The 19,918-nt window shown below is 38.2% G+C and overlaps 1 protein-coding gene across 1 annotated transcript in view; it reads left to right on the top strand.

The window, feature by feature from the left end:
• Positions 1 to 17,254, top strand: part of LOC121444264 (neurite extension and migration factor) — a 134,146-nt gene extending 116,892 nt beyond the window's left edge. The window contains exons 2-4 of the mRNA XM_041646095.1: positions 10,192 to 10,317; positions 10,954 to 15,325; positions 15,900 to 17,254. Coding sequence (XP_041502029.1) covers positions 10,239 to 10,317; positions 10,954 to 15,325; positions 15,900 to 15,993 — 4,545 coding nt within the window. The 5' untranslated portion in view covers positions 10,192 to 10,238 and the 3' untranslated portion in view covers positions 15,994 to 17,254. The remainder of the gene's footprint in view (positions 1 to 10,191; positions 10,318 to 10,953; positions 15,326 to 15,899) is intronic.
• Positions 17,255 to 19,918: the final 2,664 nt, after the last annotated feature.

Here is a 19,918-nt window from a genome sequence, read left to right as displayed (position 1 = left end):
TATTACAAATAAAGCTCTATAAACATAGATGAGCAAGTGTCCTTGGGGTAGGAAGGAACATCATTTGGGTAGATGCCCAGGAGTGATATTGCTGGGTCCTGAGGTAGATTGATTCCCAGTTTTCTGAGAAATCACCATATTGATTTCCAAAGTGGCTGTTCAAGTTTGTGCTCCCACCAGCAATGGAGGAGTTGTTCCCTTTACTTCATATCCTCACCAGTATGAACTGTCACTTATGTTTTTGATCTTAGCCATTCTGACAGGTGTACAATCTGGCTGCAGCATCTGTCACCCTGATGATTGCCAGGCTGGTTTGGCTGATGTGACTGCCAGGCAGGTGTCCCCTTCCTCTTTCACTGCTCCCTATGCATCCCTCTCAAAGCCAGCACTAGGTTGAATAGGATGAACTTCACTTACTTGAGAAGGACCAGTCTTTGAGGTATATGAGTAGTTGTACTCCCCTGCTAGAACTTCTGAACAAGCTCTCAATGTCTACATACACCTTTTTTAAAATTTTAAACCATTAAGTACATATTCCTAACCTAGATCCTTGAAATCTTGTAATGTATCAGAAATTAGCATAAACAAGGCAGAATTATAAATGAAAATGCTATCTGCTTTACTAATTCTTCTGCTGACTGGAATTTGACTGGGAAGAATGGCTATGAACAAAGCTAGCTAGATTGGCCTGGAACACCTTCTATGGACATGTTTGGCATAGCAGTACTGTCTTTTTGTTTCATTTCAGTCTCTGACAAAATCTGTAGATTACCTACCATCAGCACCAATTTCCTAGTTGATTGCTCATTTTCCACTGTGACAGCTATGCCCAAGTTAGCTTCATTATCCATGTGGCACATGACAGTCTTAATATTCACCTGCTTTATTCATATAAACATCCTGCATACAGACTTTTCTGAGGCTACTCTGGCCTGAAACCCACCTGCTTACAATGTTCTTTTCACAACCATGTATTCACTTCTCTACCTCTTTCTTCTATATGCTGACTACTTTCCACCACCAAGGCTCTACAGCACATGTCTATAGTTCTGCTGAATGCTAATATCTTTTTTCCTCTTCTGTTTCCTGATCCCTGATTCTAGGGATTTTTGTTTTCGTTTTTTACATTTTACACTTAACTTTTATCTCCTAAAATACCTCTTTGTCTTTTTTGTGACCAAGTCTCACTCTATAGCCCAGGCTAATCTCAAACTGGTGATGATCATCAAGCATCAATTTGTCAAGTGTTGGGATTAGTTACAAGTTAGCATGCCTGGCCTTATCTTCCTACATTTGTCTCTACCATTATCACTGGTCCTAATGTTCTTCACCACTTAAAACTCTGTGGTGTCCTGAATAACTCCACAGCATAGTCTCAGTATGTATTATCTGCTATATCTTCTTTTTTAAAATATTTTTTTATTGAGAAAATGAGAAAAAAAACAAGTTTCCACCTCCTCCCAGCCTCCCATTTCCCTCCCCCTCCTCCCACCCTTCTCCCCCTCCCCCCACTCCTTTCCCCCTCCCTCTCCAGTCCAAAGAGCAGTCAGGGTTCCCTGCCCTGTGGTAAGTCCTAGGTCCTCCCTCCTCCGACCATATCTAGGAAGGTGAATATCCAAACTGGCTAGGCTCCCGCAAAGCCCAATGTGTACTGTTCCCAAATTCCCTCTCTGCTTTTCACACTATTCAACATCATTTTAAAGCAAATTTTACAGAGTACAAACCACACTCTAAATCAGGCTCTTTAGAGACAAGGAGTACCATATAGCCTTTTAGGTGATACCAGACATAAAGAAGTGATGGATAAACATGAAAGAGATCAAAGATTTTTGAGATCCCAAAGGGCAGACACTAATTTTGTTAAGAGCGGTAAGAGTTAAAGAATGTGTCAAAATACAGTTGAGTAGGGAAAAGATAAAAAGGTGAGAGGATAGGAAAGAACTGAGAAAGGAAAGGCATGCCTGGCAAAGAGAATCTTCAGTGTAAAATGCCTAGAAGCAAAAAGGTCACATATTAAGAGAACATAATATAGATTGTTCTCCACAAACTGATGGCAACACCTCATTGCTGAACACAACACCTACACAACTCATTGAACATGGAGAAGTCGTATTGGTGCCTTCACAGAGCCTTCACCCCTCCATTCTAGAATCTTTGTTACAGGAAGGTACTCTGCATAATAAATACCAAAATATAAGCACCAACCCAGCCACAAACCCTTTATTTACAATGTTGTGCTGCCTGCAAGATATTCTAGGGCAAAGGTGACACATAGCTTATGGCAGTAACCAGCCAATATCTGATTTAACTTAAGGCCCACTGTTCAAATGGAATCCATACCTGACATTGCCTGGGTGACCAAGAACCTGAAACTAGATGGCCCAAGGATGTTGGGTAAAACCAAATACTACTGTTCTACTAAATAACATAGCAATAAAATGACTGATAATGGCATTCTACTATACTCATAGATCAGTGCCTTACTCAGCCATCGTCAGAGAAACTTCCCCCTGCAGTAGACAGGAAAAACTACAATTATCCCAGGCCTGCACAGGTCTGTTCCAGGCCCTCTGTGTATATATTTTGGTTTTCAGTTTAGTGTTTTTATTGGATTTTTGAGTGTGCAAACGAGTGGATCTCTTATGCCTTCTCTTGAGTTCTTTTCCTTCTGTTTTGTCCAAAATTGATGTGTTAATTTTTGTTTTATTGTATGATATTATATTAGTTATAAAAAGAACATAAAAGCAAGAATATTTAGATTATTGAATATAGGAAAAATATAAACAGAGTAAAAAGGAAATAAGACTTAAGAAGTTGAATTCTGATTTAGATGAATATTATATCCAAGGCTAATAGAACATTTTAAAGCCAGTCATCATACCTATGATTTTCTAGCACTTCCTTAGATGATAGACTGAAGTGAGAGATTGGATAATTTTTGATACTTAAGTATATTGCTCCTTTATATATTTCATAGAACATTAGTTCTTAGCAATAATAAATATTTGTATGAAACAGTGTTTCACTACTATGTTTTCCTGAAGAGAGTATAAGTACAGGTCAGTAACACAGAAATTTGCATTTGTATAGCCTTCTTGTAGGTAGAGATTGAAAATGGTAATAATTGGGAAGAAAACACTTTGGTTTTTTAAGACTAGAATATCTGATATTTTTATTAAAGTTCTGAGTTATTCTCATGCCATTATGTTCATTGTGATATTAGCCACATAACTCCTCTTTCTGTGTGACCTTTCTGGTACTAAAAATAGACCTTCTTGAAATTAACAATAAACATAAAAGACTAGAAGACACTAAGGATTGAAATCTACAAATAATGCATTGATTAATTTATTTGTTTATTTATTTTAAATATGCCTCTGTCTTAATTGAAATAAAATTATATCACTTTCCCCCACTTCCCAACCTTCCTCCAGCATATCCCTCCAACTTCTGTCATGTCGCAACCACCTTCAAGTTGGTAACTTCTATTTCTTTAATTATTCTTGTTATAAATGCATGTGCACATGTGTGTGTATGCACAAATATATAAATACAACCTGCTGAGTCCATTTTTTGTTTGTGTGTATATAGTTTCACGACTGCCATTCTGTATTGGACAACCAATAAGGGAGTTCATCCCTGGGAGAGGCTAATTCTCTCCAAGCAGTCATTAGCTATTTGTCATTCTTCGTCTAAGGATAGGACCCCACAAAATTTTCCCTTCCCATATTAATATGTCCATCACAAAGTAGAAGCTATGAGCCTCTTTGTTCAATTGATCTTTTATGTTTTTGTACAGAAGTTTTTAGTTTCATGAGATCCCAATTATTGATTGTTTTCTTGATTAGGTTTATAGCTGGGGAAGGGAGGGTGTTCGTGCATGTGCATGTTTGTATATGTGTGTATTCTCTGTGTGTGTGCTTGTGTATACTTATTGAGAATGGGATTCCCTAATGTCCTTATGATTTTCTAAATTCCATTGTTATCTATTGTATTTTCTTTCTTCATTTGTAATTGCATTAATTTTAATTATTTAATTTTTAAGTAATGGCAATAATGTTTGCATTAACTGTTTCTCCTGGCTAACTTGGCTAAGAGTTTATTAATACTATTTATTTTTCCAAAGAACCAGCTCTTTGTTTGATTCTTTAAATTATTTGTTGTTGTTACTGTTGTTTCTAGTTCATTAATTTCAATCTTTATTTTTATTATCTAATGTCATCCACTGTCTTTTGCTTTGGTTTGTTCTTTTTTCCAAGACTTTAAGGTGCGTCATTAAGTTATTAATTTCAAATATCTCAAAATTTTATATAAGTATTTAGTACTGCAAACTTTCATCTGAAGGGTAGTTTCCCTGTGTCCTATATGTTTTCATTTCCAGTGGTTTCATTTCTATTCAATTATATTTATTTTATATTCTTTATTGATTTCTCTAGAGACACACCATTCAGTTGTGTATTGTTTAATCTCCATGAGTTTGTGTACTTTCTTTAATTTCTATTACTGTTGAAATCTAGCTTTATTCCATTGTGATTACATAGAATATAGAATATTATTTTAACATTCCTTATTTGTTAATACTTACTTTGTATCCTAATATGTGATCAATTATTGAAAAAATTCTATGAGCTGCTGAGAATATATATTCTTTAGTGTTCAAGTAGAATACTCTATAGATGTCTGTTATATTTATTTGATTAATGATATTATTTAAGTCCAATGATTTTCTGGTTGCTTTTTTTATTTAGATAATCTGCCTGTGATAACAGTAGAGTACTGAAGGCACCCACTATTACTATGTTGAGTCTCATCTGTGATTTTAAATCTACTAATTTGTCTTTTATGGAATTTGTTGCACCTGTTTTTGGTACATATGTAATTTTAACTATACATTACATTTTCAAATGAGCTGCACAAACACAATACCTTAAACAAGAGCAAAAATACATATACACAGTGTAACAAAATTTACTTTAATAACAATAGACCAAGCTCTATACAAATGCAAAATATTCATCTCTATATCATTTATAATCATTTATAACCAACCCCTTCAAAATAAAAATAAAATTTATAAACAATCATTTTGGAAAATTGGGCATTGTTTTTCTCCAAACTGCTTCCTGCTGCTTTTGGGTAAAGCATTTTTAGGGTTTATGGAGACCTTTCAGAGAGTCTTGTTCCATCAAACCACATTAGACTAGAAGGAATCCACAGGTTCTCATCTTCTGTGGAAACAAAAGCAGAATCTCTTTTCCAAAGTAACATTTTTTTTAGACTCAAATTTTGAAGTCAAGATACTTTTATGTTGGTTTAGCTTAGCAGCCACCACAATCAAATGTCTCTCTGCAGTTACCTCATTAACAAGCAAAATTTCAAAGAAAACTAGATTCTCTGTGTATATTCCTTTGCATGGCACATTTTTTACTCTCTTTACTACTTTAATCTATGACTATCTATACTCTTTTAAATTATTTTTAAAACTATGTCTTTCTATAATTGCCTATAGTCATTTTTTCTTTTATTCTTAAGCCTACATATATTTATTTAAACATACTATGATCAGTTCAGAGGTTTATTTCTGTCTGAATGTGTCTTTATTGAGTATCTGTAACCCTTTTTTGATCACTGTTGTAAACTGTTAAGCAGGCATGGCTAGGACCAGAGCAGCCATTTTAACTGTTGGTTCCAAGCTGCTTAGCTTTCCAACATGGCAGAGGTCCATTTACCGCCAGCTCTGGAAGCCATGTTTACCACCCCAACTCTAGAAAACAATTGGCCCATGCTGCTACCAAATAACTTACAACAAGCTACCCACAAACCCCATTCAAGAAAAACCTCCTGAAAGATCCAGAACAATTTATGCTGCCAGAATGAACCAGGAAGTCATTTCTTGGAGAAACCATGCAGGTTTTGCTGCTAATAGTCAGGAAGTCGTTTCTTAAAGGAGTCATGCCTCTGCTCATGACCAGCAAACAAAGCCAATCTGAAAAAAAAAAATGTGGCTACTGAGAAACTCCAATTGACTCCCATTTTGTGGATCTAGAAGCCACTTTTTCAAGATTTCTTATGCTTTATGTGGATGTATGCTTCCAAACATTGGGTACCATTTGTAAACAGAGACTGCTTTTTGGTTTCCCAGTCACCCAGAACCGAATAATCACACAAAACTACACTAATTATAATACAGTTTAGCATACAGAGGGGAATCCCACATCAAGGTGATATCTGTCCTTGATGCTGAAGTGTGTTCCTTCAAGGCAGCAGGAAGATGGATAGATAGATCCTGTTTTATAATCCAAAATGTTAATTACTGGGGAACTTGAGATCTTTAATATTGAGAGTTATTATTGGACAGTGTTTAGTAATTCCTGTTATTTGTTGTGACGTTGCTGTTTTCATATATCTCTTTTGATTAACTGTTCTGAAATTACTTATATTCACTATGACTTCTTGAGTGTGTTTGTCCTTCACTTTAGACTGGTGATGTGGGAGTGTCATATATCAATCTGTTGATTTCATTGGTTAATTAATAAAGAAACTGCTTGGCCTGATAGGTTAGAACATAGGTGGATAGAGTAAACAGAACAGAATGCTGGGAAGAAGGGAAGTTAAGCAGACGCCATGGCTCTCCTCTCCAGGCACACGCCATAGCTCTCCTCTCCGAGATGGATGCAGGTTAAGAATATTCCCGGTAAGACACACACCACTTCATCGTGCTACACTCATTAGAAATGGGTTAATCAAGATGTGAGAGTTATCCAAGAAGAGGCTAGATATAATAGGCCAAGCAGTGTTTAAAAGAATATAATTTGTGTGTTGTCATTTCTGGGGCTAAGCTAGCCATGCAGGAGCCGAGCAGGACAAAAAGCAGGCCTGCCCACAGCTCCTTCAACAGACTGGCATATTCTTCCCAGTGAACTCTATAGAACTTGTTTAGTGGTCACAAATTCCTCTATTTTTATTATGGTAAGGCTTTATTTTTCCTTAAATTTTAATTGATAGTTTTGCTGAATATGATAGTCTGTGTTGACAATTTTGGTCTTTCAGAACTTGGAATACATATTTGCAGGCTTGTCTGGCATTAAAGTTTATGTGAAGTAATCAGGTTTATTTTGGTGGACCTGTTTTTATAAGTGATCTAACAATTTCTTCTTGCAGCTTTCAATGCCATTTCTTTAGACTGTATTTTTATGTTTAGCATTAACAATTTCTTGGGGGCATTTCTTTTCTAGTGTGTTATATAGGTCCCTTCTACCTGGATGGACATCCCTTTTTCTAAGTTTAGGAAATTTTCTTCTATCATTTTATTAAAAATAGTCACCATGCATTCACTGTGGCATATTTCATTTATACCCATAATTCAAATATTAGATATTTTCAAGGTATTTCAAAGTTCCCCTGTGTTTTGCTTATTTTTTAAATTCTATTGTCCTTTACTGAGTGATAGAGTTCCTCTTCACGCCAACACTGTACCTTCCACATGACCCATTCTTTCAGCAATGGTTTCCAGTGGGATTTTTATTTGACTTACTAAGTTTTTCATTTCCAGCGTCATTTCAATTTGGATTTTAACAATTCTTTTTTAATCAATTTAATTTGATTAAATTGTATTTTCATATCTTGAATTGACTTCCACATTTCATTCAGCTATTTGGTTTCCTTAGACTATCAATCCTCTTTGAGTTGTTTGAACACAGTTATAATCATTCTTTTGAATTCTTTGTCAGGAAGATCTTCTCAGTCATTTTCATTAGCGTTCATTACTGTGAGATTGGTAATGGTATTTGGGGGTGCTATATTTGCTAATTTTCTGTTGATGTGATAAAACATCATGGCCAAGGCAACTTGATAGATGGAAGGGTTTATTTGGCTTATGTTCCCAGAGTGATAAGGAGCCGGGCGGTGGTGGCGCACGCCTTTGATCCCAGTACTTGGGAGGCAGAGGCAGGCGGATCTCTGTGAGTTCGGGACCAGCCTGGTCTACAAGAGCTAGTTCCAGGACAGGCTCCAAAACCACAGAGAAACCCTGTCTCGAAAAAAAAAAAAAAAAAAAAAAGGCCTGTACCAGAGTGATAAAGGTTGTCATGGAGAGGAATTGTGACAGCAAGCAAGCTTGATGGCTGGAGCTTGAAGCTGAGAGCTCACATCTTGACCTGAAAGCAGGAAGTAGAGATAGTTAACTCTTTTAAACTCTCAAAGCCTGTCTCAAGTGAGGTACTCCTTCCAACGAGGACAAACCTCCTAAACCTACCCAAATAGCCTACTAACAGGGTACTAAATACTCAAATATCTGAACCTCTCGGGGACATTCTCATTTAAACCACCACAGGGGGACATGTTCTGTTTTTTCATGTTACTTTTGTCTCTGTACTAGAATTTGTGCACCTGAAGTAGTTTGTTAGTTAAATCATTTTTTTTTCTTCAAAGCACCTTTCTTTTTTCAGTGTAAGCATATATAACATCCATGAGAGCATTACTATAGAAGGTTGAGGACAGGAGCTCTCAAGAAACTGGGTGTGGTATAGAGGAGTAGGACTTCCCTGGAAATACTGGGAAACACGGGAGGAACAAATTTATAGTGTCAGGAGTAGTGTTCCTAATCTGAACTTTGAGGATAGAAGATTCTTGGGGAGACAGGTGGCCTGGAAGCATGTGGAAGCAAGATCCCAGAAGAGCACAGAGTCCCATGAGGATAAACAAAGTGAAATCTACCCAGTGACTCAGAGAAAGGATGCTCTATAAGTTGGAAGAAGAGACTACTTGGCACGATAGGGAAAGAAAGTTTCAGAACAGCTGGTTGGAATTATAAGATGGGAAGGAGCAGAATCTACTGATGATGTAAGAAAGGGAGTTCCCATAGTAACCATGTAGTCTGTGGAGTAGAGAAGAATAGGCCTACCTGGCTACAATGGTGAAAGAAGTTCTGGTGGAGGAACAGGGCAGGTCTGTAGGAAGAGAGTGAATGGCTCTACCTGGTAGGTACCAGAAAGGGAAGTCCCAGAGGTAGCCAGGCAGGTCCATGGGGTTAGAAATAGTAGGCATACCTGGTGTCTCATAGAAGGTATGTCCCAGAGGAGTTCAGCAGGCCCTGTTTTATTTTGCTTTGTTTTTGAGTCATGGTCTCACTATGTAGACCAATTTGACCTCTAACTTGCTTCTGCCTACTGAGTACTAATAATTACAGGCATGTGATGGCATATGGCCTTATTAGTGTGTGCTTTTAAATAAAGGGAAGAAAACTTGACTGGGAAGAATGTTTAGGGATAGAGGTTAGCCGAAATGAGTAGGGATTTATGGAGTGGCACTTGATGGTCACCTTTATCTCAGGTGGAATGATCTGTCATATCCAATCTATCTAATACCCAAGTAAATGGGCAAAAATGAAGAGCTATAGATGTTTGTACTGCGTCTTAAAAGTATCACACAAGGCTGCAACCTTTTCACAAAATCTTGATCTTAATTATATTCACATTTTTAAAAATCTTGATGTGTTTTTAGAGGAATGGTTATCAAAATTCTATTGAAGTCAAATCAAGAAACTAAGGAGTCCTCTATCCCTTTCAACGTTAGAAATCAATGTTTAAGACACAGAGAAAATAAGTGTGATATATAGGTATATATATGAATATAGATAAAGATATAGATATATAAATATAAATATATCAAAAATGAGGGCAGGAATTAGAGAGGGAGTGAAACAAGGAGAGGGACATGGTAGGATCTGGAGGAAGGAAAGGGGATGTAGCAAAATGATGTAATTTTATTTTAACAATAAAAAGAAATTAACTATGAATGTATAAATGTGAATTGGTTTGTCTTTGAAGAACTTCCATCCTCTAAAGTAGAAACAAAGTAAACAAAACTAATCTCCACATATATGCACATTATTTAGTTATCCTAGACTTTGCATATTTCCTAATTGGGCAGCTATAATTTAAGCTAATTTTTTTACATTTCACTGCTTCCTCTGGTTTTTTGTTTAGGGTGCTATAGTATATAGTTGTTGGTAGGAAATATAAGTACCTTATATGGTAGGTGTAAACTCAAAACCAAAGCCAGCATAAATAATGAAGCCGATGTAGAAAACCGATCCCAGTGAGTGTTTTTGAAGCCCCCTAACTGAAATAACATGTAAAATACAAAAGAAGACAAACTGAATGACTAACATTATGTTTTTGAACTGTTCAGGTTGAACGACATTTGAAATTGGGATGAAACAGTAAGAAGCTACATCCATGGATAACCAACAAGATAAAGTCATTGCTGCCTCAGCTGATGAAGAAAACAGTCTGATTAATGGGATCAAAGAAAATGGTAAGAGAGTTTAATTGCCGTATACATTATTTTTCCTGGTAGTCTTTTTTTTAATTAATGTAGATTTTCAGTATATAAAAACTTGAGACAGGTTGAATCCAAAATATATCAAAAGTTGATGTAAATCTAAACTTGTCAAATCTTTAACCGAGCTAGAAAAATCCCTGAGAGTTCTCAGATAAATCAGCTTGGGCTGTCAAATCCATCTGCTAAATGAAGTTCCTCAAAGTTGCTAGTAAATTACAAGTATGTAATTCACTAGGAACCTCTCTAACATAAGTTTGCAAGTAGGCTATGTGTCTCATAGCTGAAATGATGAATGGCACCCTGTGCCTTTCCCCCTCTGAAAGCTTTGACTTTTCAATTGATCCATCAGTCCAATTCTTTCACCATTTCTGATGGAGCTCTATCTTTTCTTCAAGAAGAATCTGAACCTAAAAATGATTATTTTTCACTTGTATGAATTTTCAGTATTAAATCAGGGTTATTTTATTACTGTTTTGGTGGTGATTCATAAAGCTAGAAAAAAAGGCTCTGATATCCAGGTGTTAGAAACTGACTAAGGAAAAGAGACTTAATGAATCCTATCTAAGATCTTTAACTTTATTCATGTTTTTTATTTCCGTTTTTGTCTAGACTCAGAGGACCAGGATGTGGCAATGAAGTCATTTGTAGCTCTAGAAGCTACTACACCAGTCCAACCTATACCAGTGGTACAAAAAGAGCCCCCAATGTTTCCTAGGGGTCTCCTACCTCTGCCGCCTAAGAAGCCGTGTGTGCAGAGCCCTCTATCTCCTTTGGGCCTGATTGAAGCACCTGATCATTCCGCTAATAGCGCTTCTGTGAATGCCATCTCCCTCACATCTGGAGTTGCAAAAGGCCTGAACACATGGTCACTGCCCAGTGAGTGTGAGAAAGCACCATTTGCCATCATGGAGCCCGCAGGCATGTCGGCTCTGAATGGAGACTGCTTCATGCAGCCAAGCCGGACTTGCTTAGGTTGCTTCATGGAGTCAAAAGAAACAGTAGATCCTGAACCAGGGATCAATCTAAAAGTCAGTGATCCAAATAGAGATTATGAAACATGTGCAGTCTCTGATATAGGGATTCAGTGCATTAATGCTGGAGAAAATATGAAATATGGAGAGCAGCTGTTTTCAGACCAGCTGTTAGGCTTCCCCCTGCAAAAACCAAGGGCAGGAGATAGGCGAGAAACTGAAAAGCCTGACATTGACTTGGAAGATCCAACTCAGAAAGGTTATTATGAGGCATTACTGTTAGATAAGTGCAATACAGAAGAAGCTTTACTGGCAAACTCCAATCAGGATTGGGGTTACTTTGAGACTTTTATTAGTGAGAGTAAGATTGAACTACTTGACCTCTGTTCCAAGAATGAACTGTCTGTTAACCTTTTCTCTGAAGAAGATGTGGATAACTATATGTTCGATGATGATGAGTCAACACTGGGCAGTGATGTCTGCTCCCTCAAAATTCGATATGAGTCCTTTCAGGACAATGTTCGAGATAAGACCACCCTTCTGATGCAGGAAGATGCCCAATTCAATTTTTTCCCCAGTGTCTTTACTACATGTCCCAAGAGGGAATCTAAGAGTGGAATCCTCAAGCAGAGCAGCGATTTTTCTCAATTCAAGGTCCCTGATGTGAGCATCATCTGGGGAGAGGAAGATAAAAACATGGACAAGAAAAAAGACAAAGAGGAAGTGCATGAAGACAAAAGTATAGAGAAAAAACACGAAATGGATAATGAAGAAAAGCCTGAATTAAATAATAAACCATGCAGTGGGCTTGAGGTAGAGCAATTTAAGAACCCAAAGCCGGACCATCTTACTAATTCCCTGGAGACACCAGGAACTTTCAGTGATGATAATTCCTTCATTGAGGTCTCATATGATGCCATGGGGGAGATCAAAGACTGTAGCCGCTATATGTCTCGGGAAACTAATTCTGGAAGCTCATCCTCCCAGCAGAACTATGGACTGAGAGCCAAGAGAAAAGTCAGATACAGTGAAGATTATCTATATGATATTGACTCACTAGAAGGGGAAAAAGTAAATGAGAGAAAGGAATGGATTCCAGGTGGTTCGAAAGAAGATGATGATGATGAATGGTGTCCCAAAAAGAGAAGAAAAGCAACCCGCAAGGAGCCCCCTGTTATTATCAAATATATCATCATCAATCGTTTTAAAGGTGAGAAGAACATGCTGGTGAAGCTAAGTAAAGTAGATGCCAGTGAGACAACAGTAAATTTGAGTGAGAATCAGCTCAGTAAGTATGCCAAGTTAGCACCTTTGAAGGGCTTCTGGCAAAAGAAGAAAAAGCAGAGAAACAGCAACACAGACGCCATCAAAACACCCTTATGCCAGAAGCAAAGCTTTGAACCAGGTAACTTTGAGGTGTCATTCCTACCACCTGCTCGTAAACGAAAATCTAAGCTTGGCAACAGACACAAGATTCAAAAGATCCAATCCATGGAATCTTCAGCAAGCAGTAAGCAGGTTTCATTCTGCAGTGATCAAAAACAAGCTAGTAATCGCAAAGAAGAAGGCAGCTTCAAAGGTACACCAAAGTCAGCACCTCTTGCTGCTCCAAGCTGTGCCAGTGGGTCACATTTAGGTGGCATCATAGTCCCTAACTCAGTCAAAGTCAAAACTCAAGACTCGGAGTTTAAGGGGCCAGAAAGGAAAGTGCTCAACAAAATTAAATTTAAAAGTGAAGCTAGGTGGTTAAAATCCAAAAAAATCAAAACCGGACAAGAAAACAAACCAGTTCAAATGAGCCCTGTCTTAGAAGACCAATCCTCCAAGGCTGATTTAAAAAATGAAGTCATTCCTGGAACCTCAAACGGTTCCCATCTGTCTGAATTTCACGAGACAAAGGTTAAGAGTTCCACTTTCTTACCAACCACCTGCTCTTCTGAAATGCCTTTATCTTCTGCTAATGTTGCCACTAATATACCTGTTATCCCTGGAGGGTATCTGCAAACACTGTTAGATGCTTCTGACTTGTCAAATAATACTAGTATCTCATACTTCACCAGCCATTCTCCAGATCAAAATGAAGCCAGCCTTGCTCAAATGGAAAAATCATTTGTACCTCTCCAGTCTTCTCAGGACTGTGTGCTGTCCTCATCTTCTGAGTCTGAGCTGCAACAATCATCTCATGACTTCAAAATGGAAGCAAGCAATTATGGAAGCATGTGGTCCAACAAGGCTACATCTGGCCCACAAGAGTTCATGACTGAAGTCTCAAGGGAGATCGCCACAAACCAATCTGATGAATTCGAAGTGTCCCAAGTAGTCTCCATGGAGAATAACCTCACAACTCTAACATACAGTCCTGTCTGCCTCAACGGTGTCAGCAATGGTTGTAACAAGATTCTGTATGCCTCTGTGCAGGACTCTCATCTCCCATCTGATGACTCTTATCAATTGTGTCACTTTAATAACGGAGAGCTCTGCTTTCCTTTCCAGCAGGCTCCACTCAGTACAGACGATGACAGCCGGCTCTTTAACTTTGATTCAATGACTCCCTTTTCTGTCAGTTCAAGCAATTATTGTCCCTTAAGCTTGAAATCCTGTGACAACGATGGTGATGATGAGATCATTGATGACTTCTTGGCCCACTGCAGCCCGAAACTGGTGATCCAGCAGAGCATTGATGAGATCTCTCCACTAAAAGAGTCCACTGACCTCCTCGATATCTCCAACTTCACTCCTGACAAGTTCCGCCACTCTTCCCTCTCAGAAATGTCTCCACCGGACACACCCAGCCTTTCTCCTCAGAGTACCAGATGTGAGAGTGTCAAAACAATAGGAACCATGAAGGCATTCCAAGAGGGTGTCCCAGGATCGTTGGGCAGCATGGAGAAAATCAAGTGGGACTGTGGTACACTTTCACAACAAGTCCATGTGGATGATGCCTTTACAGTAAATAACCATCCGTTTCAGTTCCATATGTTCAACGATGAGGACTCTGTTGGCCTGCTCCAAAATAACCCTTGCCTGTCAACCTTTGACGAGTCAGCTGGACAAATCAGTGCCAACAACAAAGTGTCAAAAGCAAAGAAGAAAGTTTCACCTGGCAAGAGTGGGGCTGTGAGCCAAAGTTCTTCACAGAAAAATGCCAAGAAAAAGTCCCCCAAAGCCAGCAACAAAGGGGGTGAAAAGCCACCTAGCAAAACCTCCCGCCAGGTTTCTAAATCAACAAAGAAAGGGAAACATGTGGCTGCAGTCAATGGAGAGAAAATGCAGACTGGGAGTGGCCGTAGCGGGGGCCAACCCAACAGCACATCCTCCAGTGGAAAGACTGAATGTATTCAACATGGTGGTCCTGTTGCCTCTGTGAAGATTCCAAGTCAGAAGGGACTTTCCGGAGACTGGGCCTTGGGAAAGGAAAGCAAGCCAGCCTGGAATGACATGAGTACAGTCACTAATACCAACAACCTTCTGGATGATGACCAACGGGAATTTCAAGAGCCTTCCTATATCTTGTCCAACATTGCCTCTGGTATGGCAGATGTGCAGAGATTCATGATGGCCTCCATGGAGCCCCTTTGGGAACCCATGGAGCAGCAAGGGGAGTCCAACACATTCTACTCCCCTGATTCCAATAGCCTGAAATTAAAAACCCTCAAAATATTAGCTGGTACACCACAAGAATCTAAGAAAAAGGTTAATAATGGGTCTTCAGGAGCTTCTAAGAATCACAAATCAGTCAAAGGTGCGAGCAAAAGCAACGGGAAAGCAGCAGTTGCTGATCCTGGTCGTGAAGACATGCCTGGCTACAATGAGGACTCTCAATCTGCCTTCTTTGATAAAAAGTACAGTGACGTGAGCACTTCAGGCAATAATGGACCAACACACAAGAAATTATATCGTCACAAAGCCAGCTCCAAGACCCTGCGAGATGAGAAATATAAGGGGAAACGTGTGGAACGAGAACAGGTCCACAAGGATGAGGCTGGGGCAGCTTCTTTTGAAAAACTGAGGTAATACTGCACCAAAATGGCTAAGAAGAGATGTTTCCTTGGCTTTCCTACTACCTGCTGAGTCCAGAGTTCCTCATTTTTTTCCCTCTTGAAAGCAGAAGTTTGCATGAGAGACTCTTTCCTATTCTCTTCCTTTTTCAAATTAAAAAGAAAAGAAAAACGTGCATGGAAATCCCTGTTCCTTTAAGCCACTCAAAATATCAGCCAATTTTGTTGTGGCTAGGCTAGGGATAAGTTCTAACAGAGGCTACATTTTCCTCCTATTCTGCATTAATTATTGCTTATTAAAAAATAGAACTAAAATATGCTCTTGAATGATTTTTGGAATGAAAGGGCTTTGCAATAAAGACAGATTCTGAACAACATAATCAAAAAGTCATGTAGACAAAAAGCCAAGATCATTTCAGCAAAAGAGCATTACTTGTCAACACACGGCAATTAAGAGTACTTTCTCTATCATTCTGCGTCAGACGACATCTAGTATGGTGTCAATATATTTATATGGTATGATCCCTTTGTGGACATACACTAAAACTTACTAAGATGACATAAATTCTTTGATTTTTTTCTGCAGAGATTCCAACTACAGTCTCTTAAAAGCAGAAAAAGCATTTGGGGTTTTACCTGTGTTTAAAGAAGAGACTCACATTTTCCAGAAAGACATTTAGTGTTTGTGTTTTATTTCTTTCAAAATAAGCTTTGTGGTATGTATGTTGACCTGTAAGTGCTTAAAGAAAAATTTAAATTGTGGGAATAAGTCTTTGAAATCAAACTTTAACCTGATGTTCTGTGTAAAAGACTTTAAAAGTCATACAGTTGCACAAGTAGTTTATGCACTGTTTGCCCACAAGGAAAAAATGGAAAACATTGTGCCAAACTACAAATAAGTAACTGTACTGTATATAGTTTTACTTCTATATCAACATTTGGTTGTGAGTATTTGGGGGGACTTGTCCCTGTTAATATACTAGAAACATTCCAGTGGTTCTTGCTATTAAGCACCCCCACTTTTGTGGCTAGCACCTGTAGATCACAGTGGAAACATATGTTGTGTTATAAAAATTACCAAAACAAAGGAAAATGTTTGAATTGTGCCAAATCTTCTTACCTCATCTCCCACATTCACCCCATCATCAGTGATTATTAAATCTATATGTATATACACGCTCACACATGTGTATACAATATGCATGTGTGTTTACATACATACACACATCCATGCATACATTCTTTTGACTGTTTTAAACTCTACTATCTTGTGTGGAAATATGAACAATTAAGCAAGGCACAATAAAGATTTGTTTGTTCCTAAGTCTAAGGATTAAAATGTTGGAAAGGCTTAAAGGTCACAACAGCTAAGTCCATCAGGGACAGAGTATTTGCATTTACAGATCCTTGTACAAGGAAATAAAACAGCTGCTTTGAAAGTTTGTTTTCCAAAGCAAAATCTGTAGCGGAAAGTAATTTAAAGTGCAAACTTATATTGCTGATACTTTATATCTCAGTTTTATATATTTTATTATAGTCTGGGATAAATTATAAAATAGCTATAGAATTGACACTAATAATAAATGAAATGCATAGATTGCTTTTATTTAAGTAGTTTCCTAAATGTTTTATTCCAGTTTTGTCAAAAGTGCACTCACAACATGGCTTTAGTGTTCTTTAAATGTTGAGCTTACAAAGCCAATGTCATTTTTAAAAATGACATCACAAATTGACAAAGTTTTTCTTCCTGTGTTTAAATACATATAGATCAGGTAAGTTGAACAATATGTGGAAACAACCAATTGAGGCCATCTATACATAGTCTGAGGATGGCTACTCTTGGATACCTTATAAATAAATATAAATCTCAATTTTTTTATTTTTTTAATTTATTTATTTATTAAAGATTTCTGTCTCTTCCCCGCCACCACCTCCCATTTCCCTCCCCCTCCCCCAATCAAGTCCCCCTCCCTCATCAGCCCAAAGAGCGATCAGGGTTCCCTGCCCTGTGGGAAGTCCAAGGACCACCCACCTCCATCCAGGCCTAGTAAGGTGAGCATCCAAACTGCCTAGGCTCCCACAAAGAAAGTATGGAATATATACATATTAGAGTACTACTCAGCAGTAAAAAACAAGGACTTCTTGAATTTTGCATGCAAATGGATGGAAATAGAAAACACTATCCTGAGTGAGGTAAGCCAGACCCAAAAAGAGGAACATGGGATGCACTCACTCATATTTGGTTTCTATCCATAAATAAAGGACATTGAGCCTATAATTCGTGATCCTAGAGAAGCTACATAAATCTCAAATTTTAATAATTTTTAAAAATCACATTTTCGGTTCAGCCTTCCCTTCCACTACCTTTAAAAAAACTTTCACAGTTCCAACATCCCTCACTACTAGCCTTTTCTTCCCCTTTTTTTACCACTTGACTCCTAACATTTGCTCTCTTTTCCTTGCACAGTTAAAGGCCTATGTGCCCGATGACTGATGCACTGTGGCACAGATGAGATAATGGATGTGAAAGCGCTTTGTAGATCCTAAGTGCTATACCAATATAGGGGATTAATATTATTAATGTTGTTGTTTGTTGTTGTTGTTACTATTCTTACTAATATTGTTACTAACCTATTAACTTGTGAATATAGAGGCTGGGGTGGGAGGGAGGAGGATAAGTGGGTGGGGGAAAGGGGAACTTAACAAGCAGGGAAGATGTTTCAAAAGAATTTTTTTGAATAAAATAAGAGCAACCTACCTAGTCATTGACACATAAATCTATTCACAGAGAAGCAACGTTTTAAAGTAGAGAGAAATGGAAGGGAGCTTATTGTGTATATAAGTATATACATTTCCCAGTCCATGATTCCTTTCACCAGCTTACTCTACTACTTACAGCTAGGTAGTAAAATGAACAAGCCCATGATCTAGACTGTGTGTGTTCATAACATCAGTCTCTTTTTGTCTGTGGGGATGAGTGGGCGAGGAGAAGTCTGTGAGGAGAGTTCAGGCACATTCCTAGGCTTTGACACTGTGTGCAGTGAGCCCTAGAAAATTACCTAGTGGCAAGGCACCAGCTGAAACAAGTCTCCTGCCCTACACAGCCATCCAAAAGAGAAAATAATCAAACTAGAACATTTTTTTTTCTGTTTCGAGATACTTTGATAGCTAGCTATTTGCGTGAAATGCTATGGCTATATCCTAGGAACTGGTCTTTGGTTTTTGTTTTTGTTTGTCCTGTTTTGCAGCTGAATTTTTGCTTGGAATCACCAACTCAGCCTATATTGTGATCCCCAAAACTCCAGACCTCAAAGTCATCTTGCTGGCTTAGAGGAATGGAGTGCTTTCTTTGTAACCAAAAAGTGGAAATTAAAAAAGAAATAAAAAAAATGTTCTATGAGTATAATGTGTTTTTATAAAAGTAAATATGGGAGCAGTTGTCCCAAATTTTTTTTAAAGCATCATGATGTTCAACTTTGGAGAACTGGGTAAGGATGGGGTAGCATAGCTTGAAACTGTTGGAAACAATTTCCTTTTCAGAACCTTAGCATTAGTCCTTTGGAGTGGATACTCTTTCAGTTGCTCCTATGGAGACCACTAAGGGCCAAGTTTAGGGCATGGTTCTTATCTTTCTCCAAAGAGAACTGCCATTTGAAAGCACCTTCTTATCGGCCTGCTGTGCATTGTATGTTTTTAATATATAAACTAGTGATTCGTAACCAGTCATGTTGTACTGAAACCTAACAAGAAAGTGAATTTGAGAAGGGAGCAATAGACCAAGGCAGAGATGCTCATTGTCTTCACTATCCTATGCTCTGCATTGTTGAGCACTTCGCATTCTGTTGGTCCTGTCTCTGCTCTCAGAATTCTTTTCTTTCTGTCATAACATAGTAGGCCAAACTTACTGGAGAGCTCTTATTCAACTAACTGCCTTAGTGGAGTGAGGACCAATGGATGAAAAGAGTGTTTTGCCCTATCGTTGATTTCTTCAAGTCAAAACTCCTGGATTTTCCTTGGTCTGAAATTTCTGACTACTCTCTTCTAACCTCTCCTTTCTGAGAAGCTGCTTCCTATTAATGCCTCCTCAACAGAGTCTCCTTTAACCTTTACTTTGCTGAAAATTATATCCTCTGTTATTCTTCTTCCTTAACTTTCATCAGTCTTAGAATTTTTCTTCTTGTATAGTATTAGATTCAATCTCCCAAATTGATAGAATCTAAGAACTTCAGCTAGAGACTTTCTTCTGAAAGTTTAGAGGGCTACCTTCCTAGTCTTAATCACTCAAAACACACACACACAGGCACACACACACACACACACACACACACACACACACACACACACACACACTTGAGAAAAGTTGGAAACTGCTTTCTCTTGAAGATGTATAAGAACAGGTCCAATCTCCTATTGTGGTTAAGTGCTGTACTACATGGAACAAGAGTGCAGATACAATGGCCCCAGCCAAGGGTCTTCAGGACTTTGAAGGTTGTATAGGGACCTGAATAAGTAGCTTGAACCTGTAACCACCCTCTATGCTTCTCCATTGTCTCAGATATCATCTGCTTCACATATGCTGCTTCCTCACAGCTTTCCCTACTGACT

The sequence above is a fragment of the Microtus oregoni genome, unplaced genomic scaffold (assembly GCF_018167655.1).
Source record: "Microtus oregoni isolate MIOR12 unplaced genomic scaffold, Mior012 000119F_ref0000445, whole genome shotgun sequence".
NCBI classification, from domain to species: Eukaryota; Metazoa; Chordata; class Mammalia; order Rodentia; family Cricetidae; genus Microtus; species Microtus oregoni.
Note: the sequence above shows the minus strand (reverse complement) of the source record. Positions and strands in the feature narration are given on the sequence as shown.